At 41.5% G+C, this 21,994-nt stretch overlaps 1 protein-coding gene across 1 annotated transcript in view; it reads right to left on the bottom strand.

Annotated features, from left to right (window-relative positions):
- Positions 1-1,429: 1,429 nt before the first annotated feature.
- DNAJC3 (DnaJ heat shock protein family (Hsp40) member C3) overlaps positions 1,430-21,994 on the bottom strand; it is an 86,651-nt gene continuing 66,086 nt past the window's right edge. Inside the window, exons 10-12 of the mRNA XM_049853440.1 lie at positions 11,642-11,774; positions 10,552-10,700; positions 1,430-4,668 (exon numbers count right to left, since the gene is read on the bottom strand). Of these exons, the coding sequence (XP_049709397.1) occupies positions 4,511-4,668; positions 10,552-10,700; positions 11,642-11,774 (440 nt within the window). The 3' untranslated portion in view covers positions 1,430-4,510. The remainder of the gene's footprint in view (positions 4,669-10,551; positions 10,701-11,641; positions 11,775-21,994) is intronic.

Raw genomic sequence — 21,994 nt, 5'->3', positions numbered from 1 at the left:
GTACTTTGGGATCAGGTAAGTTATATCCGAGGATTCACACGTCCACAGAAGGAAAGGAGTTTTGCCCCAGGATGACCCATACCGAGTCTCATCCATACTTGACTTAGATGAGTCAGAAGATGAGATTTTGGAATTAATGCTGGAATGGGTTCAGACTTTCAGGGATGATGTGATATGGTTAATGTGTTTTGCATGTGGAAAAAGACATGAATTTTGGGGGGTCCAAAGGGTGAAGTGTTGTGGGATGAATTCTGTCCCCTCAAAATAGGAAGTCCTAAGACCTTGAGCCTGTTTGGAAGTAGGGTTTTTCTTTTTTTGTTCATGTGATTATACCAGAGAAGGGTAGGTCCTAACCCTAACCACTTCTGAGTTCTAAAAACAGCAGAATAGACCGAGTGACAATCAGCAGGTGAATCTCCAGACCCTGAAACCCCAAGGATTGCCGGCTGCTAGAAGCTGAGGACCTCCCCCTAGAGCCCGCCCTGAATTCAGATTTCTAGACTCATGAACTGTGAGTAAGTAAATTTCTGTTCTTTAAAGCCGCCCACTTTTGGTATTTTTTGTTATGTCATCACTAGTTACTAATACAATGAGCTTTCTGAAACAATTACGTTAAGTTTACGTATTCCAGCTCTCCTTTAGTCTTAGGATATACAGACCATATAACTTAGAAAACAGAAACCTACTTTCATTTGTGTTAGAAATTTCATTCAGATATTTAGCAGTTCCCTCCTGCCCCCCACACCTTTGTACCTTAACAGAAACGTGCAAATTGTAGTATAAAACGGAAAATCTTCATTCAAAGCCAGTTTAAGTATTGGATTTTGATAGTATTAAAAATGCCTACCTCTTAAAGTCCTAGCTACTGGGAGTTCAGAGATTTTAGCCAAATCTACTTTTTGTTCTCTGACCTGACCTTTCCTGTCACCCTGTGTCAACAAGGAACCCTTCCGTCACCTCATTCACTGGTTATTATAAAGCAAAGTTGGAAAACTGACTTCTCCTAAGATGGACTTGCTTAGAATTATATTCAAGCAAACACTAAAAATCAATCAAAAGCAAAAAAGTACTGATACGACCATAAATATTTTTATTAAATGTGAAAATACACGGGCATAAAAATAGTACCCATATTTGTAGACATGTCTGAGACCCATTTCAATTATTTTAAGTTCCTTTTTTATTAAAACACTAATCGAGGTGTATTAAGTTACTTATTCTTGTCTCATTCAAAACAAACTAGAGCTTCACCATAGGTGTCATATTTTAACTTGTCAAGTATCTCCAATTTTTACCTCCTCCAATCTTTGCTTCCCACTGCAGGTAAGAGGTTCAACCACAGGTAAGTGCGACAAACCTGTTCCTATACACAGAGCCACGCAGTGGCTAACTTTATTCTTAAATCATTCAGCAAATGAGATCATCTGTTAAAAAAAAAAAACCAAATTACTCCCATTTATGAATATCAATTAAAATTACAGGATAAACTCTGCCACTAACAAAAAAGGAATGATCTGATTTAGAATAAAGATACTAGTTGTTGATAAATCAGCATTCGCCATCCTCCTTCCTTATAAATAGAAAAGTAAAGGACATTCAACAAAGTTGCATGAATTTCTCTAGGTTACTCCACGGACACGTACTCAGTGAAATCTTGCAAGATTAACCCCCTGGAGCCCTGTACTGCAAGGCAGCCTGCTCTCACACACACCCGACTAACGAGCCACTTTTAACTAAAGCTTAGGCACCTTTCTTCCTGGTGACAGACGTAACCTTTGACTAATTTCATGCCTTTACAGAAAGTTTTCTTTTCCTGCCATGAATATAAAATGGTGCCAACCACAAATTGTAATTGTTAGCTTTGTATCTACTCGGTTATTGGTAATATTTTTCTTTTTAAAAACCATGAGTAGTTTTTAGATACCGTTATGAGTCCGGAAATTTGTTTTTCATACTGATATTTAATACTGACTAAAGAGAAAGATGTTTTTAAAACTACTATATCACAGCCAACTGACATTAGGAAAATAAATTACATTAGTTTTCATTTATTCATGGTTAAGAAAGTACATGGTACTTTCATAGCTTCATTTTTCATGGCAAGAAAAGCTTTCAGAATTGGAGGATGGATTAAATTGAGTCTCCTTTCTTAGGACTTTTTTCACAACATTTATAGGCTGGTGTGTTTAATACTTCCCGCTGTGGAAACCGTCCACACGTACGGATCAGTGATACTTCATGTATGGAGCTTACCATAAAGGAAGGGAGGAGTTAAGAATTGAATATAACGAAACTAGGGATAGGGTACCCCTCTGTGACTTAAACTTTTCATGAAAGAGTCACAGAGGTTACTTGGCAGCTGCAGGTTGTTGTTTTCTTCATTAATCAGCAGAAAATGGACTCCGGAGACTTCATTTCCCTCCATGGAACAGGCACTTGGCACCAAAGCGTCTCTTCTCTCTTCACTGAAATCAGCCATGTAACTTTTAGCTAGGGTGACTATGTTAATAACAATCCATGGTAGGACTTCAGGAACAGGAGTCGTAGTTGTTACAAGTGGAGGGAAAAATAAAAACAACCCTTGGGGCAGTGTGTTGGTAGGGAGCCCAAGGCACACATCTCTCTCCAGTGCGGTCCAGGCCTCAGCCATCCCAGCGACCTTCTGGCTCCTTCGTGTTGGCAGCTTTATGTTCTCTCCTCCAAATGGAAGGGCAAGTGAGGTGATGTTCTTTTTGTTCTGACTCTTCGTGAAAATGCTTACTTTTGAAAGAAGATAGATGTCATCACTGTATGTCAGTGAGGTCACAGCGACATCGTGTACCAAGGAACCAGATATTGCAATATAACTAGCGAAACAGTAAGATTAAAGAATAGACAAAAATGAATTTACCTTGGGAATTACTGCCACACTGGCTTGAATTTTGGAACACTAACACAAAATGAAAGCAGCAAGTTGTTTACCAGTTTTCAAAATGCAGCGCTAAGTTTTCACTCAACTAGCTGATTTCTTTCCTTCAGTTAAAAATTATTTTTCACATATGTTTCAGGATGACTGTAGAAGAAAAAGATTTGTGCATGCCTGTTGTAGGGAGTGGTCAGGATGCCGCCACAACTAATTCAAATGCTTGATTTCATGGGGAAAAAAAAAAAAATTAGACCCTTTGCTGTTTAAAATGCCTCAAAATGTTCTTAGGCAAATACAAAGAACCTCTCCAGAGTAATGATTCTTATCTGCAATAATGCTCTTAGATTTTAAACCTAGCGTCAATAAGTTCCGTAAAGATTCAATGTTCTCGATTAAAGAACACTCATTGTTGAGGGCAAAAAACTATCCAGTATACTGACTCAATAGTTAATTTTCTGAAAGGTAAGAAAAAGTATCCCAAAAGAAGATGCCATTTTATTAAATGAAATGATAGGGGAAATTCAGCCAGAGCTGACTAGATCTGCAAACCTGTATTTTTTTCTAGGCAGAGGAGAACGTAATAGAGGCATCAAGGCCTGTGAGAGGAGCATGTCTACTGTATAACATCCAGCAGCAAACAAGTCCCGTTAGCGTGGGAGTTATTGCAGCTGCAGAGAGTCGGACCTGCAGGCGGGAGAAGCTCCCTCCCGGAAGCAGGAAACCTGGAATTCTCTGTTGATTTCTGAGGACCGCGTGCAATCCTGTAATAAGATATCCTGTAAGAGAACTCAGAACTTCTGCTATTTAGAAAGTATTTCAGTCTGCACTTCAGCAATGTTATTTTGAATAATAACACTGCTATATTTATCTGAAACTATGTGACATTATCTTTCAGTTAATTTTTTGTGTTTAATACAAAAAGCCCATAGGTTTTCACAACTGTATTCTATCGCACTGGTTCTCATTACTCTCCTGCGGGTACTGACAAAAAAAACGCAGAAAATACATCAGCTACCGTTGGGTAAGAGGACTCTCCCTCTTTTGTAATGACAGCCACATTAATCCTACTAACGTGAACGCATGCAGGCTAAAAGAGGCTCAGTCATGGAACAGAATTTGCAAGTGACTGGACTGACCTAAACAACGTTGCCCCTAAGAACACACAGCTCAAGATAATCTCTTTAAGAACACTGAAGCATGACCCATTCTCATGAAGACCAGGGACCAGGGCTCTATTTCACACACGTAGCCACCAACATAGTGTGCAAGGCTGTGGAAGACAAATGATCTCTCCATGTTCCGATGTGGAAAAACATAAAAACATGAGCACTTCCACAGGTGAGCCTGCCACACACCGCTCCTTCCCGCCGTTCACAAGAGGTACACAGGCTGCTCTGTCAGAGACGGAACCGTTCCTGGCCTCCCTACCCACAGAAACCCATCAGCCGTAAGTGTAAAATGGATAAGAACAGATCTGTAACTCTTTGGTTATGGACAACGGAAAGGTTTGAAATTTTTTTCAGTAGGATCCTGGAACAAGGTTTCTTTGTTTTTAATCTTTAAAAAAAAAAAAAAAAAAAGAAGAGGAGCAGAAAAATACTTGGTTTAATTGAAGTGGAATTTAAACCTAAATGGTCCGCCTGAGCTGAAGGGATTAAACCCTTGCCATGAGTTCCAGCTTCTGTGGAAAGGGTTGCCGCCACCTCCTTGTTGGCTCTCCGCATCCAGGGGGTCTTCTCCATCATCAAACTTTTTCCTCATTTCTGTAAAAGATCAACAAATTAGGACCCAGTTATTGACTACAGTGTATGTAGGACTATTTTTTTTGGGGGGGGGGAGGGGGTTAGGATTGAGGAACTACTTGCTTTTCAGTTATCAGAGCAGATGTGCCTGGTATTTGAATTGAGTCTCCACTATTCCCACCCAGGAGATCAGAGACTTGGTCTCAGGAGAAACAGAATTAGAGAGACGCCAGTCACAGAGAGGCAGAGATTGAAATTTAGGTCCCCCAAATCTTCTCACCTCACAAAATGCTACCCAAGTTTGGCAGCTACCCAAGCAGGATCGTCTCTGGAAAAAGTAATTCTAGAGACCTCCAGCAGTCAACGTTCTATCTGGTGGAATAACCATGTCAGGACCATACCTCTCCAGTCAGTGCCTCACTGTTAAATGTGAACAGATCTGAAGGGAGCTAGGTGTGCCCCATGCTGTATAGCTCCAGGATGCCCGTCGCTGACATGCACGATGATTACCACCCACAGAGTTGGGCACCACACAGCTGTGCCTGGCCGCCATGAGGCAAAGTCCTCCCTAATGAGAGAGACCCTGAGGCAGACACAGAGGAGAAGGGAGCCAGGCAGGGATAGGAGGGAAAAGCTGGTATCCTCAGAGAGACCAGAAAAAGATACTTCATCCCTAAAATAAGAATAGGAGCGATGAAAAAGGTACAGAGAACAAAAAAGAACTCACAGTAATTAAAAATGACACTTGAAAAACCAAAGATAAGGAAATCTCTCAGAAAAGTAGAACCAAAAGACAGTGAGCCAGAAAACATTGAGGAGAAAGAAGCAATCAATCCTGAGGTCCACTTCTAATCAATAAAGAGCTCCTGAAAGAGACAACTGAAAAAATAGAAAAATTGCCAAGTAAATATTAAAACTTATCAGCACTCAAACCTGCAGAATGAACTAATTTAAAAAAGACACAATCAAGGGCACATCACTGTGAAATTTCAAAGTAGAAAAACAAAGTACCAGTGATAAACTGATATTCCTAAAGTCTGAAGTACAGGTGTTATGGATTGAATTGTGTCCCCGAAAATGTGTGTCAGCTTGGCTAGGCCGTGACTCCCAGCATTGCGTGGTTATCCGTTTTTGATCTGATATGATTATCCTGTGTGTTGTAAATCCTAACCTCTGTGATGTTGGACAGTTATGTTAATGTGGCAGGACTCAATCTACAGGATTAGGTTGTATCTTGAGTCAGTCTCTTCTGAGATACAAAAAAGAATTGAGGAGAGGAACTGCCTACCACCCAGAAAGAAGAGCGAGGAGCAGAGCACGTCCTTTGTGCCCAGGGTCACTGTGCTCAGAAGCTCCTAGACCAGGAGAAGACTGATGACAAGGACCTTCCTCCAGAGCCAACAGAGAGAAAAACCCTTCCCCTGGAGCTGGTGCCCTGAATTCAGTCTTCTAGCCTCCTAGACCGTGAGAGAATAAACTTGTTTGTTAAAGCCATCCACTTGGGGTGTTTCTGTTACAGCAGCAGTAGGTGACTAAGGCAGCAGGTTACACACAAAGGAAAAAGTGGCACAAGACTTCAACAGCAACCCTGGATGCTCGGGAGGGGAAAAAAAAAAGTTTCAAACTCTAGAAAATTACCAACCTATGTATTAAAAATAGTATACCCAAAGTATTAATCACCATGAATGGAAAGGGGCAAAAGGGTATTTTCAGCTATACAAAACTATTTTACTTCCCATACAGTCTTCTTTACGCAGTCACCGGAAGACGTGCTCTAGGCAGATCAGGGATTTACCAGGCAAGGGGACGACACAAGGTCCACGCAGCAGCCCAAGCCACAGAACGGTGAACCGGCAAACAGGGATGTTACCAAAATTCAACGTTATCGTTTCACTGAATGTATAATGTAGACGTTCAACCAAGTTTCCAAGAGGAGTATACAAGACACATCCAAAAGATGACACACCAAAATAAACTGACCCAAGCCATGGTATTTTCAACTGCCTCATAAGCATGTAAAAGCTGGACAATGAATAAGGAAGACTGAAGAATTGATGCTTTTTTGAATTATGGTGTTGGCAAAGAATACTGAATACAACATGGACTACCAGAAGAACAAAAAAATCTGTCTTGGAAGAAGTACAGCCAGAATGCTCCTTAGAGCATTCTCTTCCTCTCATATACTTTGGACGTTATCAGGAGGGACCGGTCCCCGGAGATAGAAATCATGTTTGGTAGAGGATCAGTGAAAAAGAGGAAGACCCTCAACTAGATGGATTGACATGGTGGCTGTAACAACGGGCTCCAACGTAGCAATGATTTTAAGGATGGCACAGGACCAGGCAATGTTTGGTTCTGTTGTACATAGGGTCACTATGAGTTGGAATCAATTTGACAGCACCTAACAACAATCAATGCTGACAAAGCTTTTTGTCTATGCCTGTCTTACCTAGCCATAATAAAACCCTTTGCCATCGAGTCAATTCTGATTCATAGTGACCCTATAGGACAGAGTAGAACTGCCCCACAGGGTTTCCAAAGAGCAGCTGATGGATTTGAACTGCCTTCCTTTTGGTTAGCAGCCAAGCTCTTAACCACTACACCAGCAGGGCTCCCCCAATATATAATACACAGGGTAAATCTTGGTAAGTTCAACTAACATTAAACACGGGCTGCTTCTAGGAGGATTTCAGTTGGCTCTGCTTTCATCACTATACATTACTACTAGAGTTTTAAAATATTCTTAAAATAAATGTTATAATACCTTTCTTTTTATTTTACCTTAAAATTATAATTAATCTACTTAAGAAATTCCATGAGAAAAAAGGGGCAGGGGCAGAAAAGAAAGAGCAGAACTGAACATAGGTAACTATCTCAGCAGAGACACAGCACGAACTCACACACCTGTAAGGTAGTCATTAAAAATAGACTGCCCCTTGAATAAAAATTCTAATAGTCTAAGTAACATAAACTGTTAACAGCTTACCAGAAAGGTAACTAATTCCCTTGTGTATAACGTAACAGTATAGCATCAAGCTTTACATTTTCACAATAGAAGACTGTGACATGTAAGTATTTATGAATTGTGTTAAATACAATCATATTTGCATTTCGTCAGCTTTTGCTAATATCTGAAAGAAAGCCTCAATAACAGATGGGACATATCACAAATGAGGAATAAAAGATGAATTCAGGTTTCTTTTAGTGTTCACTTAGGATAAAAGATTACAACAAAAATTGAGACTTGTGAATCCAAACATCTGACCTTAAAATTGCCCAGGAAACAGTCTAATAAAAATGCCAAGCACTGCACATATATTCATGTATCTATACACATTACATATATATAAAAAATAAAGCACACAGGGAGCACAGTTATGCATACTTAGACATAACCAGACACCTCCGAGTACTGCTTTCTGGGGTTGAAGGATTAGGACTATAGTCTCATGGAACATTGTGGTCAGCTGACATCGTTCATACAGTTACATTCTGCATCCTAGTTTGGTGAGTAATTTCTGAGTTCTTAAAAGCTCAAGAGCAGCCATCTAAGATACAACCATCAGTGTCTACTTGTCTGGACCAAAGGAGAAAGAAGGAAACCCAAGACGAAGAAACTAGTCTACGGGACACACCATCTCCGGCTACCACTACCAACTACTCTATAATCAGGGACACAATTAGACGGACCCTGATAGAACGGGAGAAAAATGTGGAATAGAACCTCAAATTCCAAAAAACAAAAAACCAGACCTACTGGATTGGTTGAAACTGGAGGACTTCCGGATGTACTCTTCAAACCTTGAACCGAAGCTAAGCCCTGAGGTCATCTTGTAGCTAAATTACAGATTGGCTCACAAAGTAATGAGTGTCTCTTGTAAGTACTATGGTCCTTTTAAAAATCACCTATATGAGACCAACATAGTCACCAATTACTGTAAAACAAAGATGAGAATATAAGGGGGCAGTGAACCTGGATTAATGGAAACAAAACTCAAACTCCACACGTCCAAACTAATCCATGATCTCCACCAAACCTGCCCCTCTTTCTGGTTCCCCATCTCAGCATGTTACTGTCACCTAACACAGTCACCTGGCTGGGCTCCCAACAATCCAGCGCTTTTAAATTGGCTACTCCTACGCTGCGCTCATCCTCAACAACTCCCGCCTCATCCTCAACATCTTCTCCGTCACTAGGTTCTCAGAGCACAGCCGCGCCCTCCTCAGGCTTCCTGTACGAGCTGCTCCACACCGTCTCTGCCGTAGCTCAGGCCAGCCTAGGTCTCTCGGCAAACAGCGGCAACCTCCGAGGTAACCTCGCTGTCGCCCACTGCCTCGTCACAGCCCCGCCTCAGTTCATCTTCCACTCTGCTGTCGGCCTAGTGTATCTAAACTGCAATGTGACGATGTCAAACCTCAGCTTAAAAATCGTCCAGTAGCTCCTTACGTACCTCACAGTAAAACTCAGCTGCCTGAGTTTTGGATGCAACATTCCTCCATGAGCTGAACCCCCCCATTTCCTAGCGTCCTCCTCGCCTGCTGCTTTCAGAGGTGCGCCCTTCACCCCCGTCATTCCACAGGAGCTGTGGTTCCTTTGCTGACACACGCCTCTGCAACTCTGCCAACCCCACCTCCCTTGGTTAGCTCTCTGCCGCTTGTCCTTTAAAGCTCAGCTCAAGGGTTGACCAGTGGAGAAGATTCCCGGCTCCAGCTGGACGTAGCTGCCCCCTCTGCAGTGCACACAGCTTTGTTAGATAAGAGGATAGACTAGTCTGAGGGGTGTTGTCGGCACTCAGTATTGGCTAACAACAGGCAGTACACATCCTATTGCTCTTGATCACTGAAGTACTAGACTATAAAGGACTTGAGCACAAAGGATCATTTAATTTCACTTCCATAGCATAAATAGGTATTCAAAACAGATTGGCCAAATGGACATAAAACCTGATTTCCTTCTATTTTATTGAAATTGTCTAGCTCAAATCATAGCTAGAAAAATTCCTCCTGACATGGAAAAGTAGTAGGTTATCAACATTAAATTCCCTCTGGGAATTCCAAGCATTGCACAATACTACCCAAATTCTCAGCCTATGTCCCTCTTATTTTCCAGGCCATATTAAACCCAGACCCAGTGCCGTCGAGTCGATTCCGACTCATAGCGACCCTATAGGACAGAGTAGAATAGCCCTATAGAGTTTCCAAGGAGCGCCTGGCGGATTCGAACTGCCGATCCTTTGGTTAGCAGCCGTAGCACTTAACCACTACGCCACCAGGGTTTCCCAGGCCATATTAAAACTGTATGATAAAATAACACAGATCACAGGCAGTAAACCTAAGGGTCATCTGATTTAGGGCAAGGGTCCTGTCAATGCCCTCAGGGGAATGGCAGGCCCTGGCCCGTGGGCTAGGTGTGTGTTTTCCCACCACCATACGTTACAGCTCACATCCTGTTTCCTGATCAGACTCCTGTGAGCTTGGTGAAGAGAATTCACCAAGGAAGGGACAAAAGACAGCTTCTGCAGTGCTGTCCTCCTCTTATCACAGGTGAGAAAACTGAGGCCCAGAAAGTTCCAGTAACTTGTTTAAGCAGAAGTAACATTTAAACTCAGGCCCTCTGATTCTACATTTGATGGCCTTTCTGCTGTACAATGTGTACAAGGGTCCCCAGAGGCTGACGAAGGGTGGGCGAAGAAGGGCAGACATAAAACTGGAGCTCTGAGGCCACGTTTCAGCACCAGCTCCTGCAGTGAACCCTCACTGCCCACAAGGAAACACAGAGCCAGGCTGCCACGCTTCCCATCTCCCACTTCGACTGACCCTAACTGGGTTAAATAAGAAGAATAAATCAGTAGTCACCAATTCGGCTATTTCAAGAGGATAGAAATGCATTAAGGGCAACTATACCTGGATCAGAGAGGACTTCTTTAGCAGCTGCTATGTCGATGAACTTTTTCTCAGCTTTTTTCTTTTCTTCTTCATTCTGGAAGTTATCTGGGTGCCATTGCATTGCTAATTTTCGGTATGCTTTGATGATTTCTTGTTTTTTGGCATTTCTGAGGGTGGTAAAATAATTGGTAGTCATTATTTTAAGATGTATCCAACACACTGCCATAAAATTACAGGAGCCAGTTAAGACCCAATTAGCACATTAACTACCTGGTTTCCCGTTTCTTCTCATGCTATCACACCCCAGACGTTCAACACAGAGTCCTAGATGATCATTAAAACTGGTCAGGCGTCCTGCCTTAGATGCTTGTTCACTAAGACTATAATTTGGGAATAAATTAAAGTACTCCTGATCTTTACCATTTGCCCTTTACGTAAAAAAAAATACAAAAAACACATGGACCAATTTTTTAACTTTCTAAATTTCCAAGCTATCATGATAAAATTCTCGGCATTAAAGATTATCTTTTTTGAAGTTACTGTTTGAATCCACTTTATATTTGACTCGACTTTATAATTTGCTTTTAGACTAGCTTACTTAATAAGAACAATGTTTCAGACTCCGGATTGAAAGACTGACTGATGGTCAACTTGGTCAGGGAAGGTGGGTCTTCCGTAAAAGCACGTGCTGGTGGGTAAGTCACACACCTCTCCGTTCTGGAACGTTAACTCTGAAAATGTTTAAGTCTAGAGAAGGTTTTTTCTTTTCCCCATCCTCTCACCCTCCTACCCCTATGGAGAAAACGCTCACTCCTGCCTCTTTACTCTTCCTGAAAATCCAGGCTTAGGCCCTATTCCTGCTACCATGCCATCTCTGTCACCAACTGCTAATCCCATCACTGGGCTATGGTCTGTGTCAAAGAAATTTGGCTGTAACGTACTAAAAATAGCTTCATGATGCTAAAGATTGTTAGGATTTCGTCTGACAAAAACTTTCATGGATAAAGGAGATGAAACAAGAATGGAGAAAAAAGAGAAATGATTGGCTTTAACACAGATTTGATTAAAAACAGCAATGCAAAATTTTAAATACAGGTCAACAATTCACCTTTTTACTCCCAAGATTTTGTAATAATCTCTCTTCTGTGACTGTTTCAGTAGTCTCTGTGCTTTCTCTAGACCTTCCCGAATCTGCTGGTCATTTTCATTGTGTTCCTGGGCAGTTTCATAATCCTGAATAGCTGTCAAAATAAGATAATGCTGTTAAAGGGAATGAAGGCTGAATTTAGGATGCTTATTTGTCCTTCAGCAAAACTCACTGTGGCTGGTTTGCTCACCCATCTTCCCCCGTTGCCTTCCCCACACTTTCAAGGTATTTTAATATTAGCACTTTATAAAAGCAGCCTTACCACTACTAAGATTGACAGGATTGTTACACAGGAAGCTAAGAGACAGAGGCAAACCTGCATGGTCAGCTGCGGGTCCACAGGCCAGAATAGTGAGAGGTTTAGAAAAGGAGTAGGTGGAACCGGCAGCCATCCGGATACCAGGTCACCCGCTGGTTTCAACACAAACCATTACAGACTTGATTAAAAATTAAAAATGTGCTAATCCAAACAGAAAAACACAAAATCCTGATGTGGAAAATCTGATGACAATGCCATACGTTATTTTAGATTATTTTAAATATTTAGAAAATAAAAGGCATTTGGGTGTCTAATATTGTGAAAAAAAAAGAATTAACATAGGAGGCCTGAAGCTATTGTTTTCAGAAAGCCTTACAAGGCTGGTCCCTGGCCTCCCTTCTGGGAACTTAGATTTCAGAAGTGTTCCCACTATTCCCTGGGATCACCGTGTGTAAACTGTACACCGTGGTTTATGCAGACACCGTCCTTCTACATTCATTTTTTTCCTTCTGGGACTCTGCAGTTTTGGTACATGCTACACAGAGCGTGCCTACATGACCAGCCCCCTAAGCACTGTGTCTCGAATGTCCAGGCAGAATGTACAGAGAGACCTCTTCTCCCATAGTGACATGCATTCCCATGAAAACTAGCATTTGAACCCAACAATGCATTATTTGCGTTGTCTCTCCGGGGAGTAAACTGAGAAACTATTTGTGTCCAGAGTTCCCAATACCACCCCCTCCAGGTTTGGTGATTTACCAGGACTTGTGCTGAAAATACAACAAAAGGATACAAGGCAAACTCGGCAAAGAGAAAAGGTGCGTGGATGAAGCCAAGAGGAAACCAGGCACAAGACTCCAAGAGTCATCTCCCAGTGGAGTCACACAGGACACACTTAACCCCTCCAACAATCAGTTGTGACAACACATGTGATATACTGTCCACCTGGGAAGCTCATTAATCTTGGCAACAGCCAGTACTGGAGAGGGTTTTAAAAGTCATCTTGGACAGGTTAAAATAAGAAAGATACAAGAGTAGACTGACAAATTTAGTGTGCCTGGACTACACAGAAAAATGAACGAATACCACTTTGGACCCAAACAGTGACTGGCCATCCATCTCAGCAAGAGGAGCTCCATACTATAAAGGTTGTGGACACAAGTTCGGACCCCAAATAGACAACTCTGCCCCTATTTCACAGTCTGTTTCCAAAAGCTGCCATAACTGCAGATGGTTAAGCACGAGAGGAACTAAATAATGTGCTCTGCGCAATAGTGATGAGTGTTTGCTAAATCCCCAAATGCAAAGTGGATGGATAGAAAATCCTTCAACACTATAGGGGAGAAAAACCCTTCAAGCTTTTATCCTAGCAGTCTGCTTTCTGGCTCAATGCAATATTAAATATTAATATTAAACATAAAATATTACTGTGACCTAACCCACAGGGACATTGGAGCCCCACAGCAATCTTCTTCATTATCTCTTTTATTAAGGCAGACACATCTTTCCCAGTATAAGAAAAATATAAAATTATTGGTTGTTTCCTAAATCCACATGATTATCAGGTAGGCAACTAATGGGAAACTTAAAGAGGAGTGATGTGAGATTTCACGTGGACTTGTAGATTATTCTGAGTTATATTTTCTCAGATTCCGTAGTTTACAGGAATTATACACTACACATTTTAAGAGGGATTTTCGGAATAGTAAAGGACACCCAATTTACCATATAACCATAACTGAGAAGTTGTGAAAAGTAAAATAAGCTAGAAATATTAAGGCCCTGAATGAACAATATGAAATTACATATTAGCTAATTCATTTTCTAACCTCTAAATCTGAAAAATGTTATCCATCCCAAATTCCTTTTTTCCATATTAAACTTCCAAATTCCACTCACTCACTTCCTTAAGAAGGAAACATCCAGATCAAGGGCAGGCTAAGTAAGTACAGGAATTTGCTGACAGGAGCTTGCTTACCGTCCTGCCCACGATCCCATTGAAATGACATCATAGAACATAATTATGGCTCACTGAACTTCTGGGAGACAGCAAATGGGATCATAGGAATAATGACTAGACCTAAGTGAAGAAAATCACAATCTAAAACACACACTGAAATAGGCCCTAAGAGATTTGGAAGCCTGTTTTTTTTTTGGCCATGGATTCTAAGTTTAACAAGCAGGAGTAGCTTTAGGGCAACAAGCAGGAAAGTTAATTATGCAGCTATCTAAGGAGTAGCTGGGCAGGCCTCACGCAGCATGTGGAGCAGCTGGACGCAGTGTGAACCCCAGCCTGGGTGGGGCCCAAGAACAGGTCTCTGCAGTGTGCCTGTGGAGGGCCCCTGGTGTGGTGCTAGAACCAGGAAGAGAGCTGAGCAGAGCGGAGCCCAAGGGTATTCAAGACCTCTACAGCAGACCCATAATGGGTAAAAAAAGAAGTTCTACCCGGAAGTTAAACTAAAGGGCTCCACCTGACAAGTAATACCCTTATACCCATTGCCATCAAGTCTATATGACTCAGAGTGACCATACAGAACAGAGCTGAACTGCCCCATTGGCTTTCCAAGGAGTGGCTGGTGGATTCAAACTGCTCCCCTTTTGGATTGCAGCCGTAGCCCTTAACCACCGTGCCACCAGGGCTCCAAAGTTCCGCTCAGTTTGACAACAGGGCAAGGTGCCATAGGTGGAAGTCTTCTTGTGAGTGGCTCCTACCCATTTAGAGCCTTCACAAGCTCTCATGTACTGAGAAGCATCTGAAAGACAGCATGCACAGCTGCAGATGATCCTTCCCCTCCCTCCTTCCACCAAACCAAAAAACACAAACTCATTGCCATCAAGTCAATTCCAACTCAGCACGACCCTACAGGACAGAGCAGAACTGCCCCACAGGGTTTCCAAGGAGTGGCTTGGTGGCTTCCAACTGCCAATCTTTTGGTTGGTGGCTGAGCTCTTAAACCACTGTACCACCAGGGCTCCTCTCTCCACCAGCAAATCCCAAATCAGCTGTACCTCAAAATATATCCAGAACGTAACCACTTCTCACCTCTTCCGTAGTTCCCACTGCCATGCAGTCCATCATGAACACCCTGAATAACTGCAACAGCTTCCTAACAGTTGTTCCCAGACTCCATCCTTGGTTTCCTAAAAGTCTGTTTTCAGTACAGGAGCCTTAAAAGATCCTTTGAAAGAGTACATGTCAAGTCTCCAATACAAACTTTTCTTTCTCTGGATATTACACAAAAGAAACAAGGTGAACAGGGTGGGGAAAAAAAACCTTCATCTCCTTTTTCAGCAAAACAACTCAAACGACCTGTACAAAAACAGCTAATATCAGCTGTGAATTCAAGAAGAGAAGAGGAAGCAAATAGTAAGACAGGCCAATGGCAAAAGGTCACAGACAATGCCAGCAAAATGCACTGTATCCAAGTATGGGCTCTCCTTGAAGTGACAAACTTTAAAAAAAACCCATTGCCATCAAGTCAGTTCCGACTCATAGCGACCCTATAGGTCAGAGTAGAACTTGCCCCATGGGGTTCCCAAGGAGCAGCTGGTGAATTTGAACTGCCAACCTTTTGGTTAGCAGCCAAGTTCTTAACCCCTGCGCCACCTGTACAAGAACCACAAAGCCTAGATCAGACAGAGCAGAGATCAAGCAGACTCTTCACTGGGGAGAAGACAGAGGGAAAGAAGAGAACACATGAAAAGGAACAGCTGACTAGCCCGGGAGCAGCAGATCATGGAAAACACTAGTAACTATGTGCTCCCTGAGGGTGAGGGGCTCGCCCTGAAAGGCAGATACCCCTTTGGTGTAGAAAGGAAGTGGGTAGGGGCGAGCAGGGCTGGCAGCAGAGGACCTCTCTAGCACGTGGTTTGGTTCAGAGAAGCAGAGAGAGCAGGACTATAGAGAAAAGCCATTTTGGCAGGAGGCAGACTGTCTCTGTGGCAACAGTGAGGCAGGAAGTACATCAACTGTTGAGTAGAGAAGGCCATCCTGTCCCCAGCAGCCCCTTAAACACACACGGCCCAACCCATAGGGATTCCCACAGATAGCTGGGCTGGGTGATCCAATTCGTTTTATGATGAACGCTAAATTAAAGACCTGGCACAGCGTTAATTCAAAGACATTTAATTTTTAAATTAAAACAGAAAAAGACCACCAAAGCTTATCTGATGAAGAACATGCATCAGAAGACATAATGAAAGAACACACGAAAATCCTGGCCACACACCACAGCATGGACATCTAACCTTAATAACCCAATCACCTTTCTTAGTAAGGCTTATCACAAAGCAGGGTGAGGACTAGGGAGAAACAATTATCACAGAAGTGACAATGAAATGACAAGGAACACAACGGAGAAGAAACATGGGCAAAGATTGAGGGCCTAACAATATTGACTGGAAATAAGAGTTCAAAAACACGAGAGAAAAAATTACAGCTGTGGATGACAGGCAAAGGAAATACAAGCTGTACATAACTGTATCCTTGAAGAAGAAAACCAAACCGATAGAACAAAACATTCCAGATTGAATTTAAGAAAGTGCTTCCAAAACAAAAGATGAATCTACCTCTTGAGAGGACACACCAGGTGCCAGAGCAAACTGGCTGAGAACGTTCACCGCTAAGACATCTAGTATAATTAATAGACTTGAAAGATAAGGGCTCTTGGGGCAACCAGGCCACAGAACAAACCTGGCTCCATATCCCCCATAGCAGTATTCAGTGTTAAAAGAAAATGTGACAAGACCTACGAGATGCACAGAAGATGTGTGAGCCAAGAATCTTACCCAGCCAACATATCCTAGTATAAAAGGTACAGAGTTTTGAACATGTAAGAAATCAGGAAGAAACCTCCCATGAGCCCCTCTTGAGGAAACTACTATAAGACAAGCCCACGAAAAGATGGCTGGAGAACCCAGGGGTAAAGGAGCGACAGCACACACTGAATATATTTAATGTCGAACTGAGACTCAAATAAACCAGGGGATTAGCGTGACAGGAGAGTGTATGCGCTGACAACGCACAAGGGCACAGGTAACAAGAAACGAGAGACAGTGAGAAAAAGCAAGCTCATGAAATCTCACCTGTTAGAGCCAAAGCAATCAGACATCACCCTGCTGACAAAATGTTATCAAAGAGAAATACTAGAGAGCATTTCACTGGCAAGTATTAGGTGATGGGGAAAGAAAGAGGAGGAAACATGTTAACATTGTTTCTAACTGTAGAAAACTAACATATTCCCTTAGAAAGAAGATTAAGTTAATAAAACTACAAAAATAACCAAAATATGTGTGTGTATATGTATATGTGTATATACATACACACACACACACCAAACCAAAAAAAAAAAAACCCTTTGCCATTGAGTTGATTCTGACTCATAGTGAGACCCTATAGGACAGAGTAGAACTGCCCCATAGGGTTTCCAAGGAGCACCTTGGGGGATTCAAACTGTTAACCTTTTGGTTAGCAGCCGAGGCCAAGACCTGCCTAAATACTGCAATAGTACACAGAATACAAGCCAAATAGCAAAATACCTCAGCAAAACAGAATGACAGAACTCAGAGCAAACATACCTGTCATATTACTAAATGTAAATATGCTTAACTCACCTATGTAAAAGAATTTCATATTGGTTCACAAAGCAAAACCCAACCCTATGCAAGAGACATACCTGAAACAAAGTGATGCAAAAAGTTGAAAATAAAAGTATGGCCAAAATTTTTCCAGGCAAATGCAAATAAACTTTGCTTCACAATCTTAACATCAGATAAATTAGAGTTTAGGTCAAAACCTTAAACAAGGCAAAAACGGGAGACTTTATAAGATAAAGGCTAGGACTCACAATGAAGATACATAACAACTATGTATGCATCAAATAAAACAGCAGCGTTTACAAAGCAGAAATTATACGATTCCAGAAGAGACTGGAACATCCTAGTGGAGGAAGACTTTGACCCCTCCACTCCTAACAGGTCAGGTGGCCAATGGGGCGGGGGCGGGGGGGGTAAGAAAAGGAAGACCACAATAAAGTGGAGATTAATATGTGAAACTCAGACATGAGAGAATACACCTTGTCAAGTCCCTGCGGAAGAGTCATGAAATTGGCTGCATATACTAGGTTGAAATAAAAACAGTAATAAATTCAAAAAAAGGGAGGGGAGTAAATAAAAACACCAGTTTCTGATCACAGTGTTAGAATATGCAGATCTGTATGGCTACAGAACTAATCAGAAAACGGAGGAAAAGGAAAATGTGCCCAATACCGCTAGGTATTTATATAATACCGCTAGGTGTTTATATTTCTCATCAATTCATTTTATAAAACTGAATCCTGTTACGGATTGATCTGTACCCCCCCAAAATGTGTGTTGTAAACCCTAAGCCCCATATGGGTGGATATAATCCCATCTGGGAAGAGGGTGTTAACGAGGCCGTGTCAGCGTAGCGTGTGTCTGAAGTTAGTCACTGCCGAGATACAGGAAGAGCAGACACAGGTGGGAATAGATGCTGAAAAGGGATAAGGACTTTTCCCCTGAGCTGACAGAGAGCCTTCCCCTATAGCTGGTGCCATGAATTTAGACTCCTATTCAGAATAAATTTCTGTTCATTAAAGCCACCCACTTGTGACATTTCTGTTATACCAGCACTACGAAACTAAGACAGATCTCGAGGGTTGATGATGGGTTAATATTCACAATGGTTTGAAAGTATATAAAATGTTTAGGCCTCTCCCAAAGTCTAAGCAAAAATCAGTGATTTCGCTCCTGTCGTGGATTGAATCGTGTCCCCCAAAAATACATGTATCAATTTGGCTAGGCCACAATTCCCAGTGTTGTGTGATTGTCCACCATTCTGTCATCTGGTATGATTTTCCTATGTGTTGTAAATTCTATCGGTATGATGTTAATGAGATGGGATTAGTGGCAGTTATGCTGATGAGATCTACAAGATTAGACTGTGTCTCCAGCCAATCTCTTTTGAGATAGAAAAGACAGAAGCAAGCAGAGAGACAGGGGACCTTACACCACCAAAAAAGCAGCACTGGGAACAAAGCGTGTCCTTTGGACCCAAGGTTCCTACACAGAGAAGCTCTTAGACCGAGGGGAGATTGATGACAAGGACCTTCCTCCAGAGCCTACAGAGAGAAAGCTCTCCCTGAGCTGGCGCCCCGAATTTGGGCTTCTAGCCTCCTGGACTGTGAGAAAATAAACTGTTTATTAAAGCCACCCACTTGTGGTATTTCTGGTATGGCAGCACTAGATAACAATGCCAGTTCCCTTCAAGTCTCAAGATTGGTGAGCTTCATTCCAAGAATTCACTCAATTATTTTTCAAATGTTTTAGCTCTTCAACTGAATTAACTTTAAAAAAAAATCCTTGACAGTGTACAGACATAATGCTAGGCACAAAGTCAAGTGAAAATGCCACCAATTAAATGTTTTATTAATGTTGATTTCTTCCTAGCATCAAACATCCTCCCAACATACCAGAAAATAAGTTTTAAATGTTGTTTGTACAATCTATTAATGTTACTCTGTATGAAAGCCTCAGGGTTTACAAATGTTTATTTTATGTGCTCAAATATTTACCATGATTTAGGATAAGGTGTTATCCCCTGTTTCACATGGCATTAGAGTGTTTTGTACACAGTGGTTCAATAACAATGACTGAGAGCTAAGCTAAAGATCTTCCAGGCACACACAGTGGCCTCAGTATCTCTCTGATTACTGAATCTCTGTTTGTGGTATTACGGATTGGATTGTGTCCCTCCAAAATACGAACTCTAAATCCTTATCCTTATATCTGTGGTTATAATCCCATTTGGGAATGGATTTTCTTTGTTATATTAATTAGGCAGCATTGGTGCAGGGCATGTTTTACATCAATATCTTTTAAGATATAAAGGAAATTAAACAAGCCAACGAGAAGCAGAGATGGGGAAAGAGAGATGTCAAGCCACATGGAGATCGCCCAGGAACACAGCTCAAAAGAGACAAGTACCTTCCTTCAGAGCTGGCAGAGAGAAAACAACTTCCCTGGAGCTGGAGCCCTGAATCTGGACTTCTAGCCTCCTAAACTGTGAGAAAATAAGTTTCTGTTTGTTAAAGCCACTCATTTGGTGGTATTTCTGTTACAGGAGCACGAGATAATACAGGTGGCTATAAGGAAAGCTAGAAACCCTGAGGAGCATCTGTGAAAATCCAATCACTCCTATTTCTCTACAAAAGGTGGAAATCAAAGAAATGAGAAATATTGATGTTAAATTTTATTACAGAGATAATTTTTAGTATCTAAGTGGCAGAAAGTGCCCAAGACTTATAGTTGGAGGTTCCATTTCAAATCACAATTTTGATACCCACAGGTAATGTGACTAGGACCACCACACAACTCCAGGGGGCTCACCCCATTCCCATTACTGTCTGGGTGGGAGACATCCCAAGTCATGCAGCCGAACCTGCGTGTCCAGATATGTAGCTCTGGGTGTCTGTCACCTTGGGCAAATTGCTTTGTCTACAGAAGCCTAGGTCTTCTTACACAGAATGGAAATACAGCCTGTATCATATGGTGAATGTAAGGATGAGATGAATGAATGTACAAAAAAATAAAGAAAAACCAATAATATCAGTAATTACATTTAAAGTTTTCTCCTTATAAGCAATCACTATTGCTCCTATAGAAACTAGAAAAAGAGCAAACTAAGCCCAAAGCTACAATAAAGATTACAGACAAGACAAATGAAATAGAGAATAGAAAAATAATAGAGAATCAACAAAACCAGAAGTCGGTTCTTTGAAAAATCAACAAAATTGACAAAGGAAAAGAGAAGATGAAAAAATTTTAAACTGGAAATTAAAATGGGAACGTTACTACTCACTAGATAGAGATAAAAAGAATTACAAGAAAATACTATGAACAATTGCGTACCAACTAATTAGATAATCTAGATAAAATGAAAAAGTTTCTAGAAGAACACAAGCTACCTAAATTGCTGGAAGAAGACACTGAAAATCTCAACAGACCTATAAAAAGTGAAGAGTTTGAATCAGTAATCAAAACCTCCCAAAAAAGAAAACTCATGGATCAGATGGCGTCAGTGGTAAATTCTACCAAGCATTTCCTGAAGAATTATCACCAATTCTATTCATGGCGTTTTCACCCTGTGTGTGTCTGATCTATGTTTATAACTCAGAAATTAGGTTAAGGATTCACCCTAGGCTGGTATGATCTCATTAACATAACAAAAGAAAACCATTATTTCCAAACAGGGTCACATCCACAGGTATGGGGCTAAGGACTTCAGTAGGTATCTTAGGGGGATACAGTTCAACCCACAACACTCAAAGCTTCCAAATTCTTGATTATACTCGGGATATCTTTGTAATATATGACTAGTCAGTCTTAGCCTGAAAATAAAATATGTACAGTAGATGGGAGGGCCTGTCATGGATTGCATCTCCCAAAAACTTGGCGAGGCCATAATTCCCAGTATTGTGTGGCTGTAATTGTCCTATGCATTGTAAATCCAACTGCAGCACTGATGTTATAATTATCTCTAAATGTCATCTGGATCCCACAAATACTAACAGGTCTCTCAAGGTTAGCTGTTAAATCACTAAACCTCAGTGGCCAAGTCTGACCCCCGAAAAGACTTATACAGTCACATCTTGAAGAGGCTAAGGTTCAGATGTCCTTTTTTAGCTCTGCAGTACCGCCATTCTATCATCCTTATGATAATTTTTCAAATGATAGCGGCACCCTCCATATCAGTAACATTTCTTAGCCTGCAAAAAAACATGAAAACAATATGCAAATTAAATAGCTGCTGTGTTGAATTAAGAATTATTGTATGCCATTGAGTCGATTCCAACTCATAGCAACCCTATAGGACAGAGTAGAACTGCTCCCATAGGATTTCCGAGGCTCAAATCTTCATGACAGCAGATTGCCAGGCCTTTTCTCTCATGGAGCAGTTGGTAAGTTTGAACCACTGACCTTCTGCTTAGCATCCAAGCACTTAACCATTACACCACCAGAATTATGCAGTATACAAA

The sequence above is a fragment of the Elephas maximus genome, chromosome 14, assembly GCF_024166365.1.
Source record: "Elephas maximus indicus isolate mEleMax1 chromosome 14, mEleMax1 primary haplotype, whole genome shotgun sequence".
NCBI lineage: Eukaryota > Metazoa > Chordata > Mammalia > Proboscidea > Elephantidae > Elephas > Elephas maximus.
Note: the sequence above shows the minus strand (reverse complement) of the source record. Positions and strands in the feature narration are given on the sequence as shown.